The sequence below is a fragment of the Lithobates pipiens genome, unplaced genomic scaffold, assembly GCF_037356315.1.
Source record: "Lithobates pipiens isolate NorthernLeopardFrog02 unplaced genomic scaffold, aLitPip1_a1.2 Scaffold_23, whole genome shotgun sequence".
NCBI classification, from domain to species: Eukaryota; Metazoa; Chordata; class Amphibia; order Anura; family Ranidae; genus Lithobates; species Lithobates pipiens.
Genome location: NW_027507785.1, coordinates 296,071,769 through 296,085,160, shown reverse-complemented (window position 1 = coordinate 296,085,160; position 13,392 = coordinate 296,071,769). Strand labels below are relative to the sequence as shown.

At 39.2% G+C, this 13,392-nt stretch overlaps 1 protein-coding gene across 25 annotated transcripts in view; it reads left to right on the top strand.

Annotated features, from left to right (window-relative positions):
- Positions 1–13,392, top strand: part of ADGRL2 (adhesion G protein-coupled receptor L2) — a 284,260-nt gene that overhangs the window by 262,375 nt on the left and 8,493 nt on the right. For 10 of the 25 annotated variants that reach the window (XM_077450365.1, XM_077450363.1, XM_077450366.1 and 7 more), the window contains 5 exons: positions 265–356; positions 1,265–1,405; positions 4,030–4,074; positions 4,346–4,372; positions 6,788–6,956. In XM_077450365.1, coding sequence (XP_077306491.1) covers positions 265–356; positions 1,265–1,405; positions 4,030–4,074; positions 4,346–4,372; positions 6,788–6,956 — 474 coding nt within the window. The remainder of the gene's footprint in view (positions 1–264; positions 357–1,264; positions 1,406–4,029; positions 4,075–4,345; positions 4,373–6,787; positions 6,957–13,392) is intronic. The other 15 variants (XM_077450372.1, XM_077450371.1, XM_077450376.1 and 12 more) reach the window with 2 other exon arrangements.

The following is a 13,392-nucleotide window of genomic DNA, read 5'->3' as shown; positions in this document are numbered from 1 at the left end:
CACTGGAAAGCTAAGTGAACTGTTGCTTCTCCTCCCCCAGCTCTTACACAGCCGAGAACAGGGGGAATGTGATCACTTATTAAAAAAGGGAGGGAAAAGGTATTTATAATTTTGTATTTTATATTTGGGAATTGTGTATTTGCAGAGATGTACTTTATTTTTTTTAGGTCCAGAGATTTTTTTTTTTAATTCGACTGGAATTCCTTAAGATATTTGTATCATCTCAGATGTTTAATCGTTTTTTTTTTTTTCTTTCCAATGCAGGTCAACATTATTTTCCTGGTGATCACGCTGTGCAAAATGGTGAAGCATTCCAACTCTTTAAAGCCAGATTCCAGTCGTTTGGAAAACATTAAGTAAGTGGCCCGCTCCTTCCAATGGATACAGGGTATTCCGCAATAACCGCTGTGCAGTTTAACAGAAAGCAGTAAAGATGTCGCTGTGCGATTAGCCAGGCTACCATCGCGCTGCTACTTACACGTTGTCCAGAGATAATGCCTTCACCTAAATGATGCTCCTAAATTGCGTAAATAAATTAAAGTATTGCATAGCAACAGGGTAATTTCATTTGCATTTAAAGCACAGTTTAAAATGATGTTCTCGTCCACAAGGCTGACATGATTATGTGAGGTTTGTTTTGTTAAATGACTTTGTGATGTAGGGCTTGAAGTACTTCTCACTTGTAATCCAGCTCTCCTGCGAGAATTGACTCTTTATTACTAATGTTAACTTGCAGATTATCTGTTGTGTGTGACTAATTAAACAGATGTTTGCTTTAATCCCAATGCCACTTCAAATCCACAGAAAGGAAGGTTTTGTACACTAGAGGAGCCTCTTATTTGACAGCTGCTCTTTTATGGTGTGACCTTTAGAAAGTGATGGTTGCATTGCAATAGTTTTGAGGATAAAAAGAAAATTCCAGGGACTTTCTGTATTTTTCTTTTTTTAGTTGAAGAACTGAGGAGTGAGCAAGCAGTGACCAAGATTTACTTTGCGAAAAAAAGGCACTTTCTGTCAAATGGTTTTCTAGGAAAAACCCTCCCTCTGTTAAGTTGCTGCAATTATTTGTTAGCATTCTACCACAGACGAGCAGCGTGAAGCCTGAGCCCACGCCCTCAAATCATTAAAGCCCTACTCGGCAAAAAAAGTTTTCCCATGCAGTAGGGCTGTGCCTGCACTGCACAGGCACAGGTCAACTGCAATTTTTTTTGTCTAGGGGAGAGGAGAAAGGAGATTTACTTACCGAAATCTTTGATCCTTCCAGCACAAGACCGGTCTGGCATCCCCACACTCCAGTGGTCTTGAATTTTGGACTATTCCAAGCCCAGAGCAGGCTCCATAGAGCAGGAACCATCCACCCCTGGGCTGTGGGGGAGCGCCATTTTCCAGTTGATCGCAGGATTGGGTGAGTATAAGCTTTCTCCTCACCCCTAGACGAAATTGGCAGTTGACCCATTTAGTGTAGGCATAGCACCACTGAATTAGAAAACGTTTTTTTTTTTTGCCCAAAGTTGGCCTTCAAGAAATCGGCTTGGTTAAGAGAGCTCCTCTAACAGATGGTTAATTTGACAAGGGCTCAGACATCATATACCCTTTACCTCTACTTCAGAATCAAAATTTCACCAGCCATCCTTATGCAAGTCATACTGATACTGAATAAATGTAAGCATTTAGGCAAGACAGTTATTGTCAAAATCAATGTGTCATGTTGAGTTCTAGGTAGTGATTAAATTGATATAACATCCGGAATATCTTTAATCATAAACCTAAAATGCCAAGGGGCAAGCATTAAAAAGTGAAAGTGCTACAAATAGTGACAAAAAATATATTGCATGAAAGCCGATGTAAGAATAAAAATACACACACACACACACACGCGCACACACACGCGCACACACACGCGCACACACACGCGCACACACGCGCACACACGCACACACACGCACACACACACACACACACACACACACACACACGCACACACATTTCATAGGTAACGTTCTTGGTAGTATATAAAAAAAAAAAGTCCTAATAACAGTGAACTAAGATGCTATATCAAATAGCTCTGTGCAAGGTGATGCCTTACCTTACTGCCGTAAGGTAACGGCATGAGAAAATGCCAGAATGAAGATAATCCAAATTCCTGCCACAGCCAGTAAGGGTTTTCTTTTGAATACCTCAACAATCGATAGGAGGGGGGAGCTCCAGGTCCAGTGTAATGTATAGAAAGGAAGGGGAAATGGATGTCCAAATTGTGAAGTATGTTTAAGAATAGGTACATTTTACTAAAACAAGGAGCCGAATTTACTCACATTTAAAATATTTTAAATATTTTAAAAGATTTTTTTTTTTTTTTGGTTGCTCCATTCGGTGTTTGCTGCAACTAGGACTGTATCCTTGCTATTTTAGGTAGCATGGGAATATTCTTTCTTTTAAGATAGTTATGTAATCAAAAGTTGCATCACTAGGTGGGTTGGGGTTAAAAGCACAACCAAACAAAACTGCCATTTTGAATTCTTGGGGGTTACCTGTGGTATTATATCACTAGCCCAGCATTCTTTATTTACTATATTTTCGGTAAGGAGCTTTCCCCGTAGCAGTTTGTGCCTCCACACCTTCCCACTAGACTACAACACAGGTGCCACACTGCAAACCAGGCACTGACAACAAACTGCAAGAGGTGCCACTCTGTTGCATATATGTTCAAAGCCATACTTCTTTAACATTATGGGGATTTCTTTAGGGGGTATGGATGCAATAATTTTTTCTGGCATATTCACAAACATTAGGCAGGGCTGGGACTTGTGGTGCTGATATATCACTCCATGTGTTGCGAGAAATACAAGTACTTGCTATATGATTTGGCTTACTAGTTCTCATGCAAATGTGTCAGTTGTAGGAGGTGCTTGCCTTTACAATGGCATGTTAGTGCTACACATAAAAGCCTATCCCTAGATCAGCCTTTTTCAAACCATTTCAACACAGGAGGTCCCTTTAAAATAAGAGAACCCCTGCTAAGCATTACTATATCTATAACTCATGATACATTCGTGTGTTGGTCAGTGGGAAGAATGAACATTACACTTTTGGTCATTGGGAAGAATTACCCCCTTACAGATGGCTAAAGAGATCAATTGTGTCAGTGGGAACTTATCTGAGAGTCATAAATTGACGATTGCTTATGGAAGCCCTAGCAACCGCTGGATTCCCTAGGGTTCCATGGAACTCTAGTTGAGAAACTCTGCCCTAGGTAAAGAGCATTGCAGCACTTTCCTAAGCTGGCATGTTGCACCTGAAACGTTTTCTTAAACGCATCTTGGTGTATCATGGCATCTCATGACACACCAATGGATTAAGGCAGAATGGGGTTATCGGCAAGATAGCAGCTTTTATCCCCCAACTCATTGATTGACCTTGATAATGATTACAAGAACATTCTCCCTTGCTAATTGGCAGGCAGGTGCACAGCTTTGACCAGTTGTGATATCCCCCCGGTTTACTGCAGGAGCATAAAAATTGTCCCACTGGATGTCCACAAGACTTTTCGGTCCCTGTTTAGGTTGCCTGGTGACCTTAGGCCCCTGTTTAGGTTGCCTGGTGACCTTAGGCCCCTGTTTAGGTTGCCTGGTGACCTTAGGCCCCTGTTTAGGTTGCCTGGTGACCTTAGGCCCCTGTTTAGGTTGCCTGGTGGCTCATCTAGCTTTGAGGATGTACAGCCCCCAATGAGAAAGTGAATAGCAGCTGGAAAAAGAGGGTAGGTTAGCATTCAGTGAGAAGCAGAAAATAATAGCAGCTCTTAAAAAATGGCACTAGTATCCTAGCCTGATATCTACTAAAGAAGAGACGGAAGTGGGTCATCATAGCCTTTAGTAGCACAGTGGAATGTGAACATAGCAGTTAGTGCAGTTCTTTGACTAATGTGCTCCTCCAGTGCATGTTGCATGTTAGGAGAGCTTTTTGTTTTAGCATCTATCTTTATCTTTCCCCTTTTTTTTTTTTTTTCTTCTACCTCTGTCTCATCCACTCCAGTAATTATCGTGTATGTGACGGCTACTATAATACGGACTTACCTGGGTAAGGTGAATCCTTACATTAACAATTGTAGCATGACCTTTTCTTCAATTTTTTTTTTTCTTTTTAATAGAACCAACACAATCCCTTTATTTAAAAAACCTCCCCTGATAAAATTCTATCATTTGAACAATGCCTTTTTATATATTTTTATACTTTTCTTCCTCCCTAATTCAGCCTTGTGTATAAAAAATAAATAAAATGCTCCATTCTTTCTGCTCCACTTCTGTCTCTAACAATCTGATTTCTCTCCTCTGCTTGTAATGCTCTCTAGATATGAAGATAATAAGCCTTTTATCAAGTAAGAGACCATTAGCTAGATGTGGAATGCCCTAACTCAAATCTTCCTTGTCCTCCATTCGATTTTCCTCTGCTCATTTTTTTAGTTGGGTCACACATGACAGTTTTATGCCCCTCCTTGCTGGTTTTATTTCTTACTTCCCATTCATCATGGACTTTTTTTTTTTTTCTTCCTATTCTTTTCTTTCTCATTTGTGTTGTCAGGATGTGCCTCATTGCTTATGCAGTCTATTTTTTAATATTCATTTCAGCTTTTTGTGATGAGACATCATGGATTGAGAAGTACATTTGATTCTAGATTTGTTGAGTTGAGCTGTGAAACCCCAGGAATTCCCTTTTGACCAATTTCTTTTAAATGTCAGGAACCCAGAAAAATATTCTTTTGCTAACCTAAAAAAACGGCACTTGATTTATAGCAAAAAAGGCTGCTTAATAACATTCGTGTGTAATCTGTGCAAAAACATCAGTGTTGCTGGAAACGAAACTGTTGGATCAAAAACAATTCTGGTCTATTTGTATATAGTGAAGAGTCGGGTTGCTTTTGCTTATTGTTGGATAGTTCAGAGTGTATCAGAAAAATGGTGAGACCAGTTATCTCATATCAGTCATTCACAAATCAGTTGTAAAAACTGTCACTGAATTCAGAAGATTATAATGGTGTGGGTCAAACTTTATTGTAAATGAAGTCTGTCCAAAAGTTGTTACTTCTAAATACACTATATTTTCAAAAGTATTTGAGATGACTGCCTTTACACACACATGAACCTTAATGGCATTTTAGTCTGTAGGGTTCAGTATTTGGCCCACCCTTTGCAGCCACAACAGTTTAAACTCTTCTGGGAAGGCTGTACACAAGGTTTAGGAGTGTCCCATAGACGCACTCCTAAACCTTGTGGACAGCCTTCCCTGAAGAGTTGAAGCTATTATAGCTGCGACGGGTGGGCCAACTCAACATTGAACCCTACGGACTTAGACTGGGATGCCATTAAAGTTCACGTGGGTGTAAAGGCAGGTGTCCCAATACTTTTGTCAATATAGTGTATATATAATTTTTTTTTTTCTTCTTACAAATAAATCTTTATTGCTTATGCCCTGTACACACGGTCGGACTTTCCGATGGAAAATGTGCTTGTCAGAAAATCCAGTCGTGTGTGGGCTCCATCTGACTTTTTCTGTCAGAATTTCCGACAAAGTTTGAGAGCTGGATCTAAAATTTTCCGACAACAAAATCTGATCGTTTTAATTCCGATCGTGTGTAGACAAATTCCGACGGACAAAGTGCCACGCATGCTCAGAATAAATTACGAGGCGGAAGCTATTGGCTACTGGCCTGTTTATAGTCCCGTCGTACGTGTTTTGCATCACCGTGTTCAGAACGATCGGATTTTCCGACAACTTTGTGCAACCATGTGTATGCTAGACAAGTTTGGGAAAAAATCCGACAGATTTTGTCGTCAGAAAGTCCGACCGCGTGTACGGGGCATTAGTTTAGGTTGCACACATTGTGTTTTTTTATTTTTTATTTTTATTTATCTCGCTATAGGTCAAATACTATAGCGCCCTAAGAACAGAACATTGTGGGAGGGGGTGCAGTCATTCTTCTGTCCAGTTCTGTGTTTGTAAGCTTGAGATATTAAGTACCGTAAATATTCTATTTTTCTCAAAGAGGCCAAGTTTAAAAATACTTGTATGCAGTTTCATGTCTGTCTTCTATAAAGACAACTCTGCATTTATGGCTTCTTATAGCAACCTGTTGGATTGTGTTACCAAGCAACCAATTTGGCAATTGGGTTTCCAGTGCAAGTTTATTAATGAAAGAAGTAATGTTATTGGTTGCTAATTATTTTAGTCAGTAGCTGAGGTTGCCTTTGGTTTGGTGTGTGTGTGTTATGAAACTACCTTTAGACTACCACAGACAAATACAAAAAATACCCAATAAATCAGATGGATAAGTATAGTTTTGAATGTTATAAGTAGCATTTTTTTATGTAAATCAATTTTTTTATCATACCATGTCTTCTCCTTTAAGTTTATCCTTACCTTGATTTGCTATTTTAAAAACAATGGATTTACCATAAAACGTTCACTCCATATGTGCAAGCTGTTTGGCATTGATCAAGCTGTCTGTATTGGCTCTTTTGTACGCTAAGAACTTGCTAACAATGGACAGCAAAGTTGTGTATTGATACATATTTTCATGTTTGATCTGATGTTAGCTTGGAGCAGTATAGTCTTTCAAGGATGAAGCTCATGTCATTGAGAAATCAAGTAGCCTGTGTTGTCTTTGATTGACTTTATGAACAGACTCGTACAATGCCAAAGCCTGAATAGAAATCATAATCACAATCACCTATGTCCGGTGTTTGAGTTTAAGTGTTACGTTCATAACCGTTGATGTGGTCCTATCTGTTTTTAGGTCCTGGGTTCTTGGAGCGTTTGCTCTCCTGTGTCTGCTGGGACTGACGTGGTCTTTTGGTCTGTTGTACATCAACGAGGAGACTATTGTAATGACGTACCTCTTCACTGTGTTCAATGCCTTCCAAGGAATGTTTATCTTCATCTTCCACTGTGCCCTTCAAAAGAAAGTAAGTATGGGATGACTGATCTGTACATATGGCAACAGAGCTTTGCATGGGACCTTGACAAACACACACTGTATTAGTGAATGAATAAAACTATTTAAAATGGTCTATTTATCTTGATTATTTACAAATAAAACCTTTGTAAATCTGTTATTATCCAATTTCCTTTTTATATTGTTAACTTTCTTTTGGTCCATTCATATATTGGGCAGCCTTATCCACCAGGAGAACAGACTGGAATGTGGTAGTGCTGTAGAGAGAGTTTTAATTTAATTTCCATCCCAGACTTTGAGAAGCGCAAACTGTAAATACACACAAGCAATCAAACTGAAATATCTTTATCCTGGTGTAAAGTGTTGCTAAACCCAGAACAGTAAAATCAGTCTGTATATGCAGTAAAGCATGCTTTTTATACTCATGGGGTTAATCCTCTGCATTATGTAAAAAGGCTGTTTGATCCAGTCTTCTCTGATCTTCCCCATCTTCCAGAGTCCCCCGAACCATCTCCAGATAGCACAGAGGCTAGGGGACCAGCTGGACATGCTCAGTTTGGTGTGTATTGGTAGAGAGTTCATCATCAGTGCATATGATCAGCACTGTCCAGGTAGAGGGTAAAGGGTCCTCATTGGACAATCATGGGGGAAAGAATACTCCTTCTACAAGCTTTAACCAGACCCTGATAGAAGTGACAAAACTGCTTTAAATTCTGATGATAAAGGGTATTTAGCAGTTTATATTTACTAAAGTAATTGCATTTCCATATGCTGTGTACTGTGGAAGACCAGATCTAGTCAATGCAGGGTCCTGGGTTTAGTAATACTTTAAGTATCAAAGTAATCACTCATCAACTCGCCTATATAAAAACGTATTTAAAAGTTAAGTCCACCTTTTAGGAAAAGGAAAAAATACACATGTATGTGCAGGAATGGCAGCTCTCTGTCCGTACAGAGGTATGGACTTCCAGTTGGAAAGCTGGAGAAAGTGTCAGCAGACTTTGAGTGTGATGACTACTGAACTCATGTACCATTGACAACTGCACGTCAGTCTTCCGCAGTGAAAGATGGAATTTTTAGTCTATTTACAGATCTCTATGAATACGAGGTGAAGTTAACCTTTAAATCCATGGCTTCTGCGTTAGAGTGGAAGATGCATGGTTCCATCAAAGTTGATGGTTTAAATAAAGTCCTCTTGTTTATAGCACTCACATGGGGACTGTGCCTTCCCTCTTCCTGCAAGTGGTCAGGGGTGCCTTTCTACCCTTTCCACATAGCCAAGTGCCCGCTTCTTTGCAGCAAGCCATGGGACCATCCTCACTTTTTTGCTCTCCATGCATCCCCCACTTATGAAGTAACCCAGCTAAGCTCCATTAGTATTTATTTAATAGAAGGCTCAATTCATTTTAATTAATTTCATTTCATTTAACTATTTAAACCCCTTAATTTAATTAACTGATGCTCCCATAGTTGTTCACAAAATTCCAGCCATAAAAATGCTCATCTAATCTTGAGGTTTTATAGGAAGGTTACGGTTTGCGTACATCTTTAACCATTAATCTCTATCTATATTTCTGTATGTTTCTGGCTCCACAATTTGCGAATGTGGTTTTCACTGATAGTAACCTCGGTTTATGATATTTTGTAATTCCAATCTGAGTTTAAATTACTCAGGCTTCCTGTAGCTTTTACTATAAATGGTATAGAGGGTCTGAAAAGGGTTGAAGGAGATTGTCTTTTCCTATTCTCCCCATTATAATAGAAACTGCTGCAAATCCTATAGTTACACCGCTGTATATACCTTGAAAATAGATCACATACATAAATCATGACCTCTTTGGAACGCAGTATTCTTAGGTCTTAATGTTACTCTGGCAACCAATGTTAACAGTCTCGGTTTTCCGGAAATTTTCTCATATCCAACAGAAGATGTCTTTTGCAGTATAAAAGTTTCACATATCACCCTGTCCTTGTCTGCATATTTTATCTGGCCTCCTTTTTTTTTTTATTCCATTATTACTAGCCCATCATCAAATTGAACAGTGAAATAGAATTGTGAAAGTGAAAACTATTATGTTTCTGACTTGACAAGATGATAGCGTTGAGTCTCTATCTGCTTCGAGCAAGCTGTAATTTACCAGTAATGACAGAGGGATGTGCACTACAGACAGATAATGTACATTTATAGCAAAATAGGTATATTGGGAGCTGGTCCCGGCAATGGGGGTTATTTGGACAAAATACCTTTTTGATTGGTATTGTCCTAGTTCCGTGATGTTTTAGAAGCAGTTAATATCCATTATGTTTCTACCTCAAATTCTGTAAGAGAGAAAAGAGAAACCTTTTCTTTTTAATAATATCATCTGGAGTGTCCCACAATTCCTTTATGGATGGTGAAAAACACTACAGTGACTTGAGAAATGTCTGCGGAAGCTTGTGTATATAGATGGTGTTTGAAGTCCTAGCAGCCAGTGCAACCTGTTTTTTCTGAGGAATGTTGAGTGGAATTATGGGTAAAATAAATAATGGCATCTATGATGCTGTCTTTCACTAGTATTAACACTTTTTCCGATTCCCTTCTGATCCTGCCAGTAGATTCTTTATTTTCAACTTCCTTTAACAGGCCAAGCTGTCCAGCAAAAGTTTAGTTACTGGGATTTGGACATGCCATTTAATAAATCTAAGCCCTTGTACACACGGTCGGAAATTCAGACGGAAAATGTCTGATCGGACCGTGTTGTCGGATAATCCGACCGTGTGTGGGCTCCATCTGACTTTTTCCGTCGGAATGTCCTACCAACAATGTTTGAGAGCTAGATATAAAATTTTCCGGTAACATGATCCGATCGGACTTTGTCCGATCATTTATAGAGAATTCCAATCGTACAAAGTGCCACGCATGCTCATATTAGATTACGAGACCAAAGCTATTGGCTACTAGCCTGAACATAGTCCCGTTGTAACGAACGAACATCATCATGTTCCGAACCATCAGATTTTCCGACAACTTTGTCCGACCGTGTGTATGCAACAGCAGTTTCGGACAAAATCCGTCAGAAAAATCAGACGGATTTTGTGGTCGGAATGTCCGACCGTGTGTACAAGGGGTAAGACTACAGGGTGAAAATGCTACAGAAGGAACAGGATTGTCAGGTTATTGCTGGAAATACGAATATAGCCAATCTGATGGCAGGGTGGAATCTACTTTCAGAAAAACTGGAATCTACTTAGAAAAACAAAAACTTCTGTTACTGCCGGTGACAGACTTCATTATGTAATTTTGTATTTTACCCATAGTCGCACATTGTTACAGTTATTATATTGGACTAAAGATATAATGCCCCTGGCCTTAATTTTGACCATACCTCTGGCAATACTTGACAAATAACATGTCTACTGTTCCTGTAAAAGCAGGTACCAGGGGGTGGGTCAGAGAGATTGATTGAAAACTGGACTTGAGCATAGTAGAACTTGCTACCTGTTAACAAGCTGTAAGAAGATCCATCTTCCTGTAAGAAGATCCATCTTCTAACATCTGCTCCAAATGATCCTACTCATGACAGGATGCTCCTGGATAATCCGTATGAAATAGCCTTCCTGAATGTGTGAAGGCTATTTCATACAGATTATATGTTCTGTGAAGCTACCATTTTATTGTTTGTCGCATACCACCAAATAAAAATAGAAAACTTGGCTTGATTGATATCAGAAGCATATGGGTGCAATGGGTATACAAGTATACTGTCAATCGCGTGGGGGGTTGGAGTTTGGTATGGGAGAAGGGTAGGGCAAGGAAGCAGGGAAAGTCAAAAAAGCTAAACTCCAACAGTTGTGTCAACGATTTTACCTTCCAAGAAGTTAGTAAATCTCTTCAGGCACTCTTGTGATCCAGATGCCCCCATGACAGACCACATAGCCCAGGTCTCGATCCCAGCTTTAGTTGAGGAGTATGGCTTGTTGCAGGGCACTTGTAGCCCACGGACTGGAAGATAGGTAACCACCCTACTCACTCTGTTCTTTCCTCCTGTAAGCATGTTCACTATTTAGACTGGCAGAACATACTGGCTTCTAGTAGCCAATTCAAGTTTTTTTGCTACTTGTGTATATACTAGTATGCTTCTTTTTCTTTTTTTTTTTTTCTTCACCCTGGACTTTGGCTTTAATTAGTAATGTTAAATAATCTGTACCCGTATTTTTGGCTGCTGCTACAATGTTAAGGCTTTCAATAAGAATATGGTGTTATGAAGCAAAGGGCATGAACATGACATATCAGAACATCCTTGCTAAAAAAAAAAAAAAAAAAAAAAAGTAAAAGTGTCTGTTGTATTCAGTAACTTCAACATAAACTAATTTAACAAGAAAAATATCCTGGTTTCTTAATAAAACAGAGGTATTCTAGAAAAATAACTTGTGCATTTTGACCCTCTGTTGAAATTATACAAAGGGTTCTCTTCCAGCTCTGCCCAAAAGCAATACCAGGATTCTTGTTCTGCTGTTGTTAATGAACCATTTCATTGCTGCCCAGAGTAATTACAAGTCATCATCAAAAACACCCATGTGTCTGGCATTATGTCCTTGTATCCTGGGCATGCAACAGCAGCGTATTGAGAGGATCTCAACCTAGAAGTAATAGAACATCGGATGAAGAGAAGACCTGGGCATGTTTCTTTTCTGAAGGTCCATATTACACAGGCTTCCTGCACCACACTTTAAATATTCTTTAAAACGGTGCTGGGTTTTCCCTCAGTGTGTTTTAATATATGGATGGGTGTCGCATTAGGAAAGACTGCATCTCATGGTATCTAGCTATAGATCACTGATAATACAGGTCCGCATAGCTAATCACATGGTCCGTAAATGACCTGATTATTACAGCCACTGCCCAGGAAGCCTGGAAAGCTGGAATTATCATATCTCAAGGAAAAGGGACCATGCTGTTTGGCCACTTCTTATGATAAGGAGAAGCTTGCTCCAATCCCATCAGATAGCAAAGCTGCTGGAGAGGAATATGTAAATCGACAGACTTTTGTCTTGGCCATTAAGCTGTAATGGTGCTCTCAGAAAGTTGTACTATTGAATGTAGGAGCATCATGTTAGATGGGGGTGCAGCTAAAATTGCTACTTCCAGTCCCAGTAGATCAGGGAAGCTGGCTAAGGCTACATTCACACACAGAATCGGTAGAGTCTTGCCAGCGGTTCTAAACCACCAGCACTGACCAAAAATTCTATTAATTTTGTTTTTAATATTCAAAGCAAACGCCTCCATCCATCAATGTGTTCATGCTGTATTTTGTTGAGAAATTGCTTTGAAGAACACCCCTGTAGAATTTTGTAGCCACAGCCATCTTGAGTGAGGGCAGATGATTAATGTAGCATTTACTTTCTGGAATCTGCCCAGAGAGAATCCCCTTGTGTAGGCCAGAAACCAGGAATCAACTGAAATGTTGTACATAAATAAAAGGTAAAAATAATATATTTTCCTTTTATATTTTCTAAGGCTAGCAGCATAAGGATTAAAAATAGTTAATAGTGATTGAGAGAGTTTAGTTCTGCTTTAAAAAACAAATTCACCTTTTTTCTTTTGAATTTTTGGAATTATTTGTTCCACGCTACTTGTAGCTACAGATATCATTGGGGTTTTTTTTGAAGCTCATGTTCTATTTGCATAGAATGTGTAAATATTTAAAGTGTTACTAAACTACATTTGCTATATCTGGTCTCCCACAGTATACAGAACATGGGCATGCACTTATTTTAGTAAATATAAACTGCTAAATACCTTTTCTCATCAGCAGTATATAGCATATAGCAGCCTTGTGACTTCTATCAGTTCCTAGTTAAGCTTGTAGAAGGAGTTTTCGTTCTCCCCTGATCCTCTGTCTGGACATGTCTGAACAGTGCTGATTGGCCCTGGGCTGATCACATGCACCCTCCCAAGAAAAAAAAAAAACTCTCTAGGAATACACACCAAACTGAGAATGTGCAGCCCATCCCCTGGCTCTGTAAACATCCGATTATTTTTTGTAGACTGTAAAAAAAAAAAGAGGAGGATCAGAGAGACTAACAGCCTTTATACACAATGCAAAAGATTAACCCCTTAGGTTACACAGCGAGTATAACAAGCATGCTTTACTGCATATACAGACTGATTTTACTGTTGTGGGTTTAGTTACACTTTAAGTTTGTTGTCTGGCCTCAGTTGTATTTTTCATTTTACTGGGGCCTGAAGTATAAAAATTGTCAGGACAAAAAGCATCTTTCCATGCTAATCAAATCCCCCCACCCCCAAAAAAAAGAAGAATTTGATTTCTGTGGCCTTTTCAAATGCTTCTCTTTCAGACAGGTTTAAGACAGAAGAACCACAAGCGATGTTTTTATACAACATGTCTTATGACACTTTGGTGTCTCAAAATAAACTCAGTTTCATGCATTTAGTTGCCTTTATA